The 14,475-nt window shown below is 41.3% G+C and overlaps 1 protein-coding gene across 2 annotated transcripts in view; it reads right to left on the minus strand.

Moving 5' to 3' along the window:
* Positions 1-6,316: 6,316 nt before the first annotated feature.
* The window catches only part of LOC147623807 (glucosidase 2 subunit beta-like), a 29,963-nt gene continuing 21,804 nt past the window's right edge, over positions 6,317-14,475 (minus strand). For both annotated transcript variants that reach the window (XM_086820432.1, XM_086820434.1), the window contains 3 exons: positions 7,047-7,108; positions 6,906-6,957; positions 6,317-6,722 (listed from right to left, as the gene is read on the minus strand). In XM_086820432.1, the coding sequence (XP_086676558.1) occupies positions 6,669-6,722; positions 6,906-6,957; positions 7,047-7,108 (168 nt within the window). In that variant the 3' untranslated portion in view covers positions 6,317-6,668. The remainder of the gene's footprint in view (positions 6,723-6,905; positions 6,958-7,046; positions 7,109-14,475) is intronic.

Here is a 14,475-nt window from a genome sequence, read left to right on the forward strand (position 1 = left end):
ATCATGAGAAGATAATAATTTTTAAGAAAATGTGTATTATTTATCTTTTATACATATTTTTTATTGTAATTATAAAATGAAAAATATAATATATCTTATAGTATGGAGCATGTAATCTTCCAACCAGCTTTGTCAAAATCAAAATGGTGATATGTAATATAGGTTGTACCTCCAGGCTGACACAAATAAAGATATTGAGAAGAAATGGAAAAAGGTGATAATGTTCCCAATACTTTGGAGGGTAATGAAATAGTTTCTCATAATGTAAATATTATGGACAATGATGTCATTGAGAATCAACTGATAGATCATGAAGGTGCCTCATCATTATCTAGTGAACTTACTGATAGTACATCCTCATATCCTTCTATGGATGGTAATGAATTCCCTTTTAATCCCATGTTTGAAGATATATGAGAAATGGAGATCACATTAGAAATTGATCTATTTGGAGCTATGGACCTTGTACACAATGAGAAACCATAAAATTTCTTTCATATTCCCAAATCAAATGTATTTATTTTAGTAATATTTTTGATAAAATACAGTAAGTAAATTTATCCTCATATACCACCAACACACATTTTGACACAAATATCGATGCTCATTTCGACACATTTTGACACAAATATCGATGCTCATTTCGACACATTTTGACACAAATATCGATGTTCATTTCGATGAACATTTCGATGCATATAATATCGATACTCTTATTGATAATTATTATCGACACTCATATTGAGGCTCATAAGACCACATGTTTGAAAGAAACTATCTCCTTAAAAAACATCAATAGTAGTGGGTAGATCTCTTGTAGTGGTAATAGGACACATCATTTCAAAGAAAGATGTGTATATAGCTCCCAATAAGATTAAAATCATGGAGAAAATATTAGCCCCTACTAATCTTACTCAAGTTGTGTTATTTATAGGCTAAGAGAGTTTTTATATTCAAAACTTTGCTAAGATAGACACACCTTTATATCACAAAAAAAATTCTAAATTTTGATGGGGACTTGTTCGGAGGAATCTTTTTAAACCTTTTGAAGAATATGGTTGTAAATGCATCAAATCCTAAGGTAGCTAAGGTGGGGATGTGATCTTTCTACATGTGCACAACGTTGATCGAGACTTGTAATCTTGAAGTCATTCTTACATGACCCTGGGGTAACATCGGTTTTCTTTATGTACTTCACTAGAGTCAAAATTTCTCAAAGAGTGAGAAGGTGTGCCACCACTAATTAGGAAACTCTCAAGATGGTATACATTGTGCAAAAAAATTAGCATTATCTATTGGGAAATTTCTTTGTGTGTTTTATGTAGATCATCATACTTAAAAGTTAAGTTGGGATCTCACTGAGGTGGATAAAGTGGATTAAGCTAATCATTTACATAATGAAAGTAGAAAAAAAGTTATTAAGCTAATGATAAGATAATAACAAATCAAGAGGTTAGATCACACACACACACACACACACATTAGCTTATTAGGTTGTGTGCCTTCAAATCAGCTAGATTACATTACATTAGCACCTTACTTGGCTTAATCCATTACCTAATATAGCTTCCTTGATTATAGCTTCCTTCAAATCAGCTAGATTACATTACATTAGCACCTTACTTGGCTTAATCCATTACCTAATATAGTTTCCTTGATTATAGCTTCCACCTCCCATGATTCTAAGCTCATTTTCTCATTATGGTCTTTGATGCACCTACTAGCTAACTTGTTCTAGGCACCTTCTTTTGATGCTATCTTGAGCTGATCATTTCCAATATACATCATGTCTTATGACCAATTTGGCCCATCTACTCATGTGATCATTTTTGATACCCTTCACATAATTTCTTAAGGTTACATGCTCCCCCTCAATGGCCAAATGGTTGCTCTCTTCATCACTTGTTTTTCAACACTCCCCCTCAAGTGATGAGTTCCTATCATCTAACATGCACTAAAGAATGTCCACTCTAGTTGCCTTTATATATTAAGACCATATTGACTTGACTTGAAACTTTACACAAGAGTAAGAGTAAGGTCACAACACAAGGTGGAGCCATGCCCTTTTTATAATGTTATAGAAGAGGTGCTTGAAGCTTGCAAGCATCTTTATCATCCTTCTCTCCATCTTTGTCCATCATGTTCACCACCTCAGCTCTTTTCTTATGATAAATAGTCTTTAGCCATATGCCCCACTTTTCCCCAGTGGTGGCATGTGAGCTTTGTATTTGGTTCTTTATGGAAGAAGTCTTTCTCCTCACCCACGCTGATGTAGCCATTTATAGCCTTGCTTTTGATTTATCAATCCTCTTCCATCAGTGTTGCCTCTATACCTTCAAATGTTAGTTCCAACAGGTACTTGAGTGCTGGAGTGGAGACGAAGGTAGCAACAAACACAAAGATGCATCAAAAGCAAGGAGAGATGAGAGAAGTACAACACTCAAAGTAGATTGATGAGAATGAGTGGAGTACTTGAAGCACAACACTCAAAGTAGATTGATGAGAATGAGTGGAGTACAAGTGAAGTGAAATGGTAAGGTCACTTACACATACTCATAAGAGTGTGTGTATACATGCTCGAGGGAAAAAACCTCCTAAGGAGGGAAATAATTCACTAGCCCCATTATTAGCCTACGTCCACACATAACTACCAGTCCCTTGTAGTAGTGATAATGTGAACATGTATAGGGATCATGTAGCTAATTGATCCCTAAATGGAAATAAGCTCAAAGCTTTAAAAAAAGCTTCAAACTTCTCTCGTTAGATAGCCTTCATAAACATATCACCATATTGTCATGTGTAGAGACATAAGATAGGCTAATCTCTCCTAAAAGACATAATGATAATGCACCTCAATGTGCTTTTTTTGAGTATAAAACATTGGCTTTCTTGCAAAACAATAGCTAATGAACTATGGCTGTCAGTGAAGATGGAGGCGGAGGACTACTGTTTAACACCAAGATTTGTCAAAAGGCATCTAAAGTATACACACTCCACACCTGTTGTAAAAGCTGCCCATTATTTAGCTTCATTGCTCAAAGTGGCCGCCATTGGGCTTCTTCTTTATTGAGCCATGATATACATGAATCACTAGGATGAAAAAAAAATCCACTAGTCGACATTTGCGTGCCATAGCAACTAGCCCAATCGGAGTCACTGAAAGCATGCGGATGTTATGACACTTGCATGTCATAACATCTAGTCTGATGAGAGTCACTGAAAGCATGCATCATACAATATCCCAAGGCATTGAGTGCCTTACTGGCAGCCTACTGCCAATGCTTACTTTTGGGATTGTGCAGCATAAACCTACTCAACCAGGAGACCCCAAACTTAATGTCTCGCCTTGTATTGCATAGTTAGATTAGGCAACCAACAACCTGCCGACAAATTGATGCATCAAATGGTTCACTTGCATCTTGGAGACTGAGCCTAGCATAGTTAGATTAGGCACCCAACAACCTGTTAATAAATTGATGTATCAAATGATTCACCTGCATCCTTGAGACTGTGCCTAGAACTTGTCTTTACTGGTGTAGCAATAGGCTTACAATCTTCAAGACCAAACCATGTAAGTAGCCTTTGTATATGTACTTCGACTGCAACACCACAATACCATAAACTATCCTATGAGAAACATGTCATCAGTGTTTAAATAGTGACCAAAAAATAATATTTACTTCTCTAGATAGAGGGTGTGTTACAAAAACCATTTACAACCAATCATGCATTTATCTTCTCATACCATGCGACCATTAAAAAGCTTTTCTTAACCTCCTACATACTTTAGGCTCATGCCCCTTCTTAACAAAATTACGAGACTGAGATATATAAAACTCCTCATGAAAGTCACCATTCAAGAAGACAGTCTTGATATCTAATAGATGTACATTCCAATCATGATGATGCACTACTAATTACAATAATACACCTGATTGTAGTCATACCAAACGTGGATGCAAAGGTCTCATCATAATCAACACTACCATCACTTTTATGCGCTTAAGCTTATAAACCCACTGTATACCAATGGCTTTTTTACCATAAGGCAAATTTGCTAAATACCAAGTGTCATTTTTAAGGATTGAGTCATGCTCATCTTTCATGGCATGCATCCAATGATCATTTTCATGTGCTTCCTCTAAGGGAATATGTTGCACTTTATTATACATATTGGCAATGAGAACATAATCCACAAAAGAATAAGATGCATAATGAGAACCTACACGTATCTTGCTAGGCAAAGGAGTAGCTAATTTTCTATCCCGCAATGTTTGCACCAGCCATTTTGGCATACCCTTGGATGCTTGTATGGCCGCCCTTCTTATCCATTGCATTATTTACAATTGCCTCATAAATATGTTGATCTATGGGCTAAAATTTAAGCTTGATTTGCAGCACCTTATTGAGCATTCATTTTCTCCACATATGGCTGGTCAGTGTTGTACAAAGGTAGGAGTGTATCAAAGATGTGTAAGCATACATTTTGCTATTTTTGCATAAAATTATGGGATGAACTCAGCTCTCAACAAAGATAACATCTCTACTTACCAAAATCCGCTTTGTGGCTAGATGGTAGAGTGTATATCACAAAAATACATTTTACTACCTTATTATCTAGCTTATCGGCATTGTTGCTCAAGCATAAGAGCATAAGCAAGATAACAAAAAAAACAGACAAATGAGCCACATAGGGCTTCTTACCATTCTAGGCTTCATAAGGAGTATTTTTCTATAAGGCCTTGGTGGGGTATCTGTTGAGCACATAAGTGGCACACATAACTGCTTACAACCAAAAAACATGAGACAAATCCTTTAACCATACAATGTGCATTTTCATGAGAGATCTGTTCTTCCTTTCAGCCATACCATTTTTTGAGGTGTGTAAGACACTGTGCATTGATTTTTTATACCACTTGTAGCCATGTATGTATGAAATACCTTTGACATATACTCTTTTTCCCCCTCCCCCTGATCTATATAAAGGCGTTTACATGTAGACACATTTTTAGCCATAGAAAACAAAGTGTCTAAAGCATGTAAAGACCTCTAACTTTTCCTTCAATTGATTCATCCAGCTCCACCTAGAGTTGTCAACAATAAAAGTCTCAAAGTAGAGATATCCCCCGATCGATGGTGTCCTCATCATAGGACCGCATATATGACTGCATAAGCTATAATTTCTGGATAGGCCTTGTTCCATCTTTCGAGAATGAAGTTGCTTGCCCAAAATGCACCCCTCACATACATGTTTGGCAGTGGCCTCAAGCTTCGACAAATTTGACACCGTCTCTTACCTTTTAAGGTGCTAATAAACTATCAAAATTCAAGTGACCAAAGCAAGCATGCCATAGCTCCATGTCACTTATAACACATGTGTTAGTAACTAAGCAAACATACAATGCCAACCTCTCATATCTCTCTAACTTGTAAAGTCCATGGCTTAGAGAATTGGATAGTATTGGATACCACAGTGATGTCTCCATCACTCCAGTCCCACTGTCAAGATATATATGCAAGCTTCTCCCTAAGATCGTTGATATTTGTGAAGAACTCATCCATTAAATCTCCCTCATTCATATGCTCGAACTCTAACTACTTGCACAAATAGGCCACTCGTGTCTCGTTACACACCTGGTAAAGCATAGCAAGCATAAATAGACCACTCATGCCTCATTACACACATAGTAAAACACAACAACACACAAGTGCATCCCAAGCCTTCTTGGCTATTTTATATGAGGAAATATGAAAAATAAGGCTCCTTTTCATGGACAATTCCACCAATGCATGTGCATCCCAAGCCTACTTGGTAGTTTTATGTGAGGAAATATAAGAAATAAGGCTACTTTTCATGAAAAATTCCACCAATGCATGTGCTTGTGCATCCTATCATCCCACCTGACTTGTTTCACAATGGGAGTTATAGAGATAGATAACATAGTTTCATTTGAACTAGTTTCACCATCCAAAGTACCTGTACTATGATTTACTGGCAAGATAGGGTGTGCCTCAATGCCAATAACAACATTCTAAAGCCCTTTATTATCAACCAATACATGATACAGGGTGCCTTGCTGCTGGTCTGCCTAGATTTGGAGTATGGTAACCCTTTGCCATGCTTGGAGGTATGATTGTGAATATGCTTTAAAAAAGAGAGGAGGGTTTCTCCTTGGTTTGCAAAGAGGTGTATGAGAGTTATGGAAAGGAAGATGACAAACGTGTCTATTGAAACGCTTTTCATGAAAAAAGAGGCATGGCCTTGGTTTTGAAGGATTCCATATCAGCTCTATTGTTCGCATTGACCCAAGGCAAGGAAATGGCAAACTAAACAATGCTATTATAAGGCCGAAAATCGGTCATTAAACAATACTTGATAAATGCGTCAGCTTTGAATTGGCCACTCCTCTTTGATGAATAGCTTTGAGACTTGGCTGATTACACAATTGTAGAGAATCTTAAGTAATGCAGATGTTCATCTTACAAAAATGTTCACCTTGGGCTTTGGTGATGCTAAACTAAGAACCTGTGATTGGTTCATCTTTGAAGTGGGAAGAACTTTTGAACCCCTAAAAAAACTTCTCGTATGCCTTCCTCTGCTAGGGCGTTAACTTCCGCCAGGGCTTTGTGACAACATTGAAATCCGAAAAAGAGGGACATGGCCCGTTTCAAAGCTCATCATGTGGAACCTCCCCTTGATTGTCTAGCCGCTGCTGCAAAGCCTGCATCAGTTCATGCATTGAATGAGGCCATGATGGGAAGCCAAAGAACAAGATGCACAAGCAATATTGCCTCTGCCCATCATCTCACAAAAGGATGGGCATACACATGTGCTCATAGGCCCTTAAAGTTTAAATTCTTCTCTAGAAAGACTCCAAACAACACAATCAATACAAAGAACTTACTGCTAATCTCTCTTCCAGGCACACTGCAGGCATGGAAAGCTCAGCCACATATCTACAAAACCAAACTCTCAGTCAGACCCAAAAGACCAGAAATAGCTTCATCTCCATGCTTTCCTGTTCTGTTAGTGCCCTGCAACTTACTCGCAACGGCTTGGCTCATCTACATCCCTCAGCTCTATTTTAGCACCACAACGCAACTTCACCTGCATGTGGACATCAGCAAAGAGTCCTTAGACCAGATATCAATTCTAGCTTGCACTGTTTTGTCAAATCTTTTATTAAAAGAAAAAAACGTCTTGGATCTGGCTGCCAAAAATGCCACTAATTTAGGCACCAGAAAGGCACTTTAGAAGCTTATTTCAGTTCCCATATAGGCTGTCTCCCAGTCCATCCCAAGGTCAATGTCAACATAGATTTGCATTATATGAGCTACATCAGCATACTGGCTTGAGTCTCCTGCTGTTACATGTGGAAGATTCAAGGAACTTTTCACTTGTGATTGTGCAGAGATAACATTGAGTCCAGATTTCAATGCGCGCGTGCGAGAGAGAGAGAGAGAGAGAGAGAGAGAGAGAGAGAGAGAGAAAGTCATATTAACGTCCACGGAATGCCTTGAAGGCATATGGGACCAAAAACCGGTACCTCACAGTCATTACAATCCACTTCGGGGTGCACTTAGGCACAAGCAAAAGATTAATGAAAACCCTAGGATGATAAACAACTATCTGTGATACAAAAAATACCGAGAGAGAGAGAGAGAGACACAGCATTGGCCCAATTTACCCTCTTGAAAGGCCCCCACCTAGAGGTGTATTTTCTTGTATTTGGATGCTTTAACTTGGCTACTAGTCACACAACCCTAGGTCTCATAAGTGTCTGCGACTGCACACGACAATAACTTGTGCAGGACTTGCACGAGACTGACTACCCTTGACGGCACATTGGCGACTCGTCCCTGGACAACGGCTCACAATGCCTGGTATCAAGCCTTAGGTCCTTGCACTAGTCCTGTACAGTATGTTTGTTTACGTAGCATTGACGTGTGGAAAGTATGTGACCAATGTAGGCCCTCTTGTTGGAATGCATCCAACCAGCAGCCACCCTGCAATATTGCATTTTTGTACATAATGCTGGTTGCCGCTACACTGCTTGCCCATGCATTTCTTGCAACTATGCACGACCAGCCCATCCTTTGCCTACCATACAAAGGCTCTCAAAAAGTTGCACCGCCTCAATGTGGATCTAACAAAGTAGCATACGAGTTGGAATTGTGGGCCAAACGAGCTCTCAAAAGAAAGTAATATCTGTGTACTAAACTCCTCACTAGCCTTGAGTAAGTGAAGACTCAGCCCCCATGGGCCAAGAATTGATTTCATGTGCCTAAGCTATGCATGTTACATCCTTGGCATAAAGGTCATGGAAGATGTTAGATCCTTAGCATAAACCAGCTAGAGGGAAGGTCATTCAAGATGTAATGCCGATTATTAGCAGTTGGCTATGAAAAAGTTAATCAATAGCCAATGGGGTGATAGCTCACCTGTTAAGGTGTTTGTGTAGGACCAGGAGGGGTCCTGGGTTCAAAACTCCGCAAGGTGCTTCTTGGGCAACATCGCCTATGGGCAGTGAAAAACAGTAACTACCAGAGGATCTTGGGCCTAAGGCCAGTTTGGGAAAAAAAAAGGGTTAATCAATAATTCCATAAAAGCACCATTACTCATAGGGCCTGGAACCTTTAATAAGTGAGTGGGTGTGCACATACCTATGTAATGAGCCAACAGTGTGTAGGTCTCAATCTAGTCTAGCCCTAAAGGCAGATAGTGACCCCCTGGTGGTTATTAGGTGTGTATGGGGCACATCTGGTAGTTAATGCCAAAACGTTCCGAAACAAGGCGAAACTTCTTGGCCAAAATGCCGTTTTGCCCAGACTTGATATTATAGGGGAATTTTTTTCAAAGGGTTTTTTGGGCCCAAACCTAGAAAAAAAGTCAAATTTTGCCAAATTCACTTTCTATGACCAAATTCCCCAGTTTCTCATTTAGTTCTCTAATTTTCACTACTAGCACACACAATTAATGATTATTTTTGCAATTTCTCCACTACATGCCCAATTTCTTACATTTTCACACTTTCTATATGATAAGACTTATATTTATACCACAAGTGTCACTTTGAAACCTCTCCGAGAGGGACTAAACAAAACAAAACCCAACCCTTCGAAATGACAAAACAAACAAAACGTTTCTTGTGACTATGCATGGAAGTTGATTCTTATGTATTTGTGAGAGTAAGACAACATCCAAGGAAGATCCCAAAGGCATGTATTCTTTGCAAGCTAGCCAGTACAAGGCAGCCCTTGAAGAAGTGTAATCTCCAGAATCTACATGAAGACCCCCCATGGGAAGGTAATACCCCTAGTCTGTGTTCTAATCTTTTTATCACATGCTAGTCATGTTTTGTAATCATTAGGTTGCTATGATTTTATGCCAAAACCAGTGATCTTTATAGCCTTCAATCATAGTCTTGTGAGTCATGTAGTAATATAATGCCTTATTAACCTTCCTCATCATTTATCATATAAGCAATGATATATCAAGTGTCATGTGCCACAAGACATACAGACATACTTTTATGTGCAAGTATTGGGTTAGGGATGTACATTGTGCCCCGTTGTGAGCCCTAGTCCAGGGATATGTCAGCTAGAAAGGCCATTTAGACACTCTGACCACACTAGGCAAAAGGTATGGATAGGACGGGTAGAAGCCAGAAAGGCTTGGGCAGGCTTGGGTAGCTGGTCAGGCAGGTCGGGCAGCCCACAGATATGCAAAAAGTCCTATAAATTGGCCATTTCTCTCCCCATTTTAGATATGTAATCTCTGACACAGATCAGGTCAAGCACAGCTCAAAAGAAGCATCCAGAAAGGCATCAAATCTAAGACAAATCAGCACTTCACTTCAGCAGAGAACAAAGGCAAACATTTTGCTACAAACCATTCCAAAACATGGTATTTTCTCAAAGTCACTCAGTAGGCAAGTTGTTCTGGCAAAGAGCCGTTCAGAGCACCCAGAGTAGCTACTGTTCAGACTGGGTATCAAGGCCAAAGTTCAACTAAGCAAGGAAGGAGATCTTGAGGTTAAGGATAAAGATCTCAGCGTACTTACTTCAACTTCATAAGGAAATACACTGAAAGGCGGGGGCCCTGGATATTGAGACGCAATGATGTGTCCCGTGTACACTCACTCTCTTCTCTTCTCTTCATTTAATGCACCATAATCGCACAATCCAGTTTAAGGCTTCCACATGTGACATCGGTTTCACAACAGCATGTACACCCTAAGGCAGATCACAGCACAACAAATGCAATGCATGTGTGTTCCCCGCATGTAACATTGGTATCAGAGCAAAGGTTCTTTCCAAGCTAGGCCAGAGCTAAGGATATTTCTTGAGCCCCACAAAATAGTGGGGTGTGACAGCAATATCTATTGGGAGTGATGGCCCAAAGATAGTTCAGAGCTTCTGCCCCAGCGTGGTCCCTTCCCTTTAAAAAGTGCGAGTCAAAGATTTGGGTCCTGTAAAATGTCACTTTTAAAGGCTAAAATGTTACTTTGAAAGCTACTAAGAGTCACTATTGCACAGGTAACTTTGCATGAGAGGGAGAGGTTGCCATCCACGCCCTTCCAAAGATCCTCTCTCTAGAGGACTTTCCTACCCTCACCTCCTTGCAGTGGTTACTGTGCAGGATAGCCAGGTGGCCTTGTTGACACTCTGTGCAACATATAGTAGAAACATTTTACTTGACAAATCTCCATTGTGTTGAACCAGCTGTACTCTTGCATGACCTTTCAGCTGCGACTCGGTGAAAGGTAGCCAGAGTTTTCATCTCATGAATCAAAAGGACCTTCACTCGATCCAAAGGTGTTGTTCATTGTTATGTACCTCGTTACTAATCCTTGGATTAGTGGGCCTAATCCAACAAGGTTAGGGGAGCCCTAGGATTAGGAGAAAGTAGGCTAATATGGATGGCCAAGGTTATTATTAATAAATCCATGAGTACTAGCTATTTGTAATAGTTTGGTTATTTATAGCAGTAGGCTATTAATATGGATGGCCAAGGTTATTATTAATAAATCCATGAGTACTAGCTATTTATAACAGTTTGGTTATTTATAGCAGTAGTGGGCAGTATATAGGTGAACCATGGGTTATCGTTGTTTTAACCTCACTGTTTGTCAAAGTTCAACCAAGACTCCGGCTACGTGTGTGGCAGAGCATAGATCGGCATGCCAAAAGACTGGCATGGATCTGTGGGAGTCAAACCTTAGCCTCTGGCTTGGGGGTGGTTCGAAGCATAGAACCTACTATTGAGAGATGAGCTAGCCTATACCCCTCTCAGGGGGTTTGTACTAATCACTCGTATTTTTGCATTTAGGAGATCCATGGGGTTGTAACAATCATAAAGGAGACCGGCTAAATACCCAAGCCAAATCGTGTTTTTAATGATGCTTGCAGTATCACTATTTCCAAGAATGTATAGATGGCATGTCTCATTGGGTGTGACCCTCCATATGTCTTCCCTATCTCATAGGCCCTTAGCCATGGGAATACATTGTGAGGCAAAACTCACCCCTCACAACAAAGGAGTCTTTGCCACCGGGGAAATGATTAGGATAATTGCGTGAGTATTTGCCATGAGGTAAGTTTGAACCTGTAAGCCTAGCGGGGCATGCCGTGACAGACTCAACCACACATCCAAGAGATAGAGATATAGAGAGAGGGGGAGAGATCCATGGGGTTGTAACATTCATAAAGGAGACTGGCTAAATACCCAAGCCAAATCGTGTTTTTAATGATGCTTGCAGTATCACTATTTCCAAGAATGTATAGATGGCATGTCTCATTGGGTGTGACCCTCCATATGTCTTCCCTATCTCATAGGCCCTTAGCCATGGGAATACATTCTGAGGCAAAACTCACCCCTCACAGCAAAGGAGTCTTTGCCACTGGGAAAATGATTAGGATAATCACGTGAGTATTTGCCATGAGGTAGGTTTGAACCTGTAAGCCTAGCGGAGCATGCCGTGACAAACTCAACCACACATCCAAGAGATAGAGATATAGAGCGAGGAGGAGAGAGAGAAGGGGTTAGGGAACTTTGCACAGTACACCACATTGAGTGGGGAACAAGCCTCGGCCCCTTTCAGGAAATTATTCAGGAACAATCCATGTGCTGGCTAGGACCAATACAACAATGAATACAAAAGCAAACAAATATGCCGATGTAGTACGTCGGAGTCGATGTCGATGTTGAGGCATGAGATCTCTAATGCCGAGCACACCATGGGAATGACCCACAACAATCTCTCACCGAGCTAGTACCAAATCCAATATCCAAGTTTAAGTCCAAGTCCAAGTCCAAGTATCCAAATCCAAGTCCAAGTCCAAGTCTAAATCCAAATCCAAGTCCAAGTCTAAATCCAAGTCCAAGTCCAAGTCCAAATCCAAATCCAAATTTAAATCCAAGTCACATCCAAATCCAAATCCAAATCCAAATCCAAGTCTAAGTCCAAGTCCAAATCCGAATCCAAATCTAAATCTAAATCTAAATCCAAGTCTAAATCCAAGTCCCAAGTCTAAATCCAAATCCAAGTCCAAGTCCAAATTCAAATCCAAATCTTAAGTCCAAAAAAAGTCAATACCCAATCTTCAAGAAAATTCTCAAGAAGCTTCTCGAAAAAGCAAACACCCAAATGGCGGATATGAGTGTCCGATTGCAAATATCTCTGCTCAAGATCTCGGGAAAGATGCTGGCAGCTTGATGCGACGGGCGACACTGTGCAGTGGCGGCGGCCGGCTCTGGGCAGGGGTGGCCAACGGAGTTGGCAGAAATAGGCGTTGCTGGTGGCGCTTCACTGGCTAAGCAGGCAGAGATGGTGGCGTAGCCAAACAGTAGGAGGGTGGAGAGAGAGATGAAGATGAAATCGATGATGAGCTCCTTGCTCTCTTGAGGGCCTCCACGCTCTTCAAGATGATCAACAAGGAAGGCTCTTGCTTCTTTTATACTTGGGGAAGGCCTTGCTTTTTTGTTGCCAAAAGTGGGCCAAGCTTTTCTTTCCTCTTTATTTTTAATTCTGCTTTTGTCTTTTGACTTTTAATAATAAAACATTACTCAACTTTAATCAAAGTTCTTTAGTTATGCTTTTCTAGCTTCAAGGCCTTGCCTTTTGGCCTTGGAGCTGCTTTTTGGAAAAGCGGCTTTTAGTTTTTTGGTTTGGCTCAGTCTCCTCTTTCCAATGGTGCCCTTGGCTCGCGGCGGTCAACTCTGTTTGACTTTTGCTTTTCCTTGCTTTTTGACCAAAATTAGTGCTTTTTCATGAGCCAACTTCAAGATCCCTATTCCAATGCTTTCATTTGTCTATCCATGTGTCCGGGCATGAGTTCCATCATATGAAAAAGAGCTAGAAGGGCCAATAGTTACATCCCTCCCTCTTATATCGTAGTTGTCCTCAACTGTGGAATACAAATGTTCTGTATGTTCCTGGTACATCATGTACATCCATATGTTTCTAGGTACTAACCCTACCTGGTGATCTTGTGCATCTGGTCTTTCCTCATATAAGTGGTGTTATCTGCAGTGTCATCTGCTGATCTGGCAACATCTCAATGCCTTATCTTTGACAAATGGCTTTATTCTTGATGGTACTTCTTCAGGGCCTGTCACATGTGTTAGATATAATAAATGCATGCTTACCTTATGCAAAAACAAGACAAAAGCTAGTCAACAAACAAGTATGCATCATTCGCGTCTACTAGGTACTCCAGGTACTGGCTAGGTAGTCTCCAGCCCAGTGGACTATCACATGCCATAAATCCAAGCATTGTCCACACATCAAAAACAGCACCACACAAATGGCTTTATTCTTGATGGTACTTCTTCAGGGCCTGTCACATGTGTTAGATATAATAAATGCATACTTACCTTCTGCAAAAACAAGACAAAAGCTAGTCAACAAACAAGTATGCAGAGGCAAACTGATTTGACTCGCCTGCGAGCTCCGCTCTCCCCCCCCCCACTGCTTCTCGCCATCGCGCCTCACCTTCCCCCCCCCCGCCAGCCCTCCGCGGTCTCCTCCGCCCTCTCCCCCGCCTTCTTCATCGCGCCCCTCTACGCCACCTCCCCACCGCCTTCTGCCTCGCGTTTCTCCCCCGCCTTCACCCCCCCGCCTCCACTCCCCCGCCTCCCTCCTCTTCTCCGCTTTCTTCCCCCCCGCCTTCTCTTCCTTCGCCTCCCTCCTCGCTGCATTCCCCGCCTCTCCCCCCGCCGTTTACTTCCTTCCCCCATCCTTTTTCCTCCGCCTCTCTAACATCCTTCGCCTCCCCCTCTCTTCTCTCCCCCGCCACCTCTCCCCCCTCCGCCTTCTTTCTCCTCCCTTCCGTCCCGCCCCTCCGCCCACCGTTAACTCCTCCTCGCCTCAGCTCCCCCCCCCGCGCCCCGCCCCCGCTTTCCTGTAGCCCTCCGCTTCTCTTTTTTCTCGCAGGGCTGTGTCCCTCCCGTTGGTGACCCCGGTTTCTGGC

Source organism: Cibotium barometz, chromosome 26 (assembly GCF_041138505.1).
Source record: "Cibotium barometz isolate CiBa-2024 chromosome 26, ASM4113850v1, whole genome shotgun sequence".
NCBI classification, from domain to species: Eukaryota; Viridiplantae; Streptophyta; class Polypodiopsida; order Cyatheales; family Cibotiaceae; genus Cibotium; species Cibotium barometz.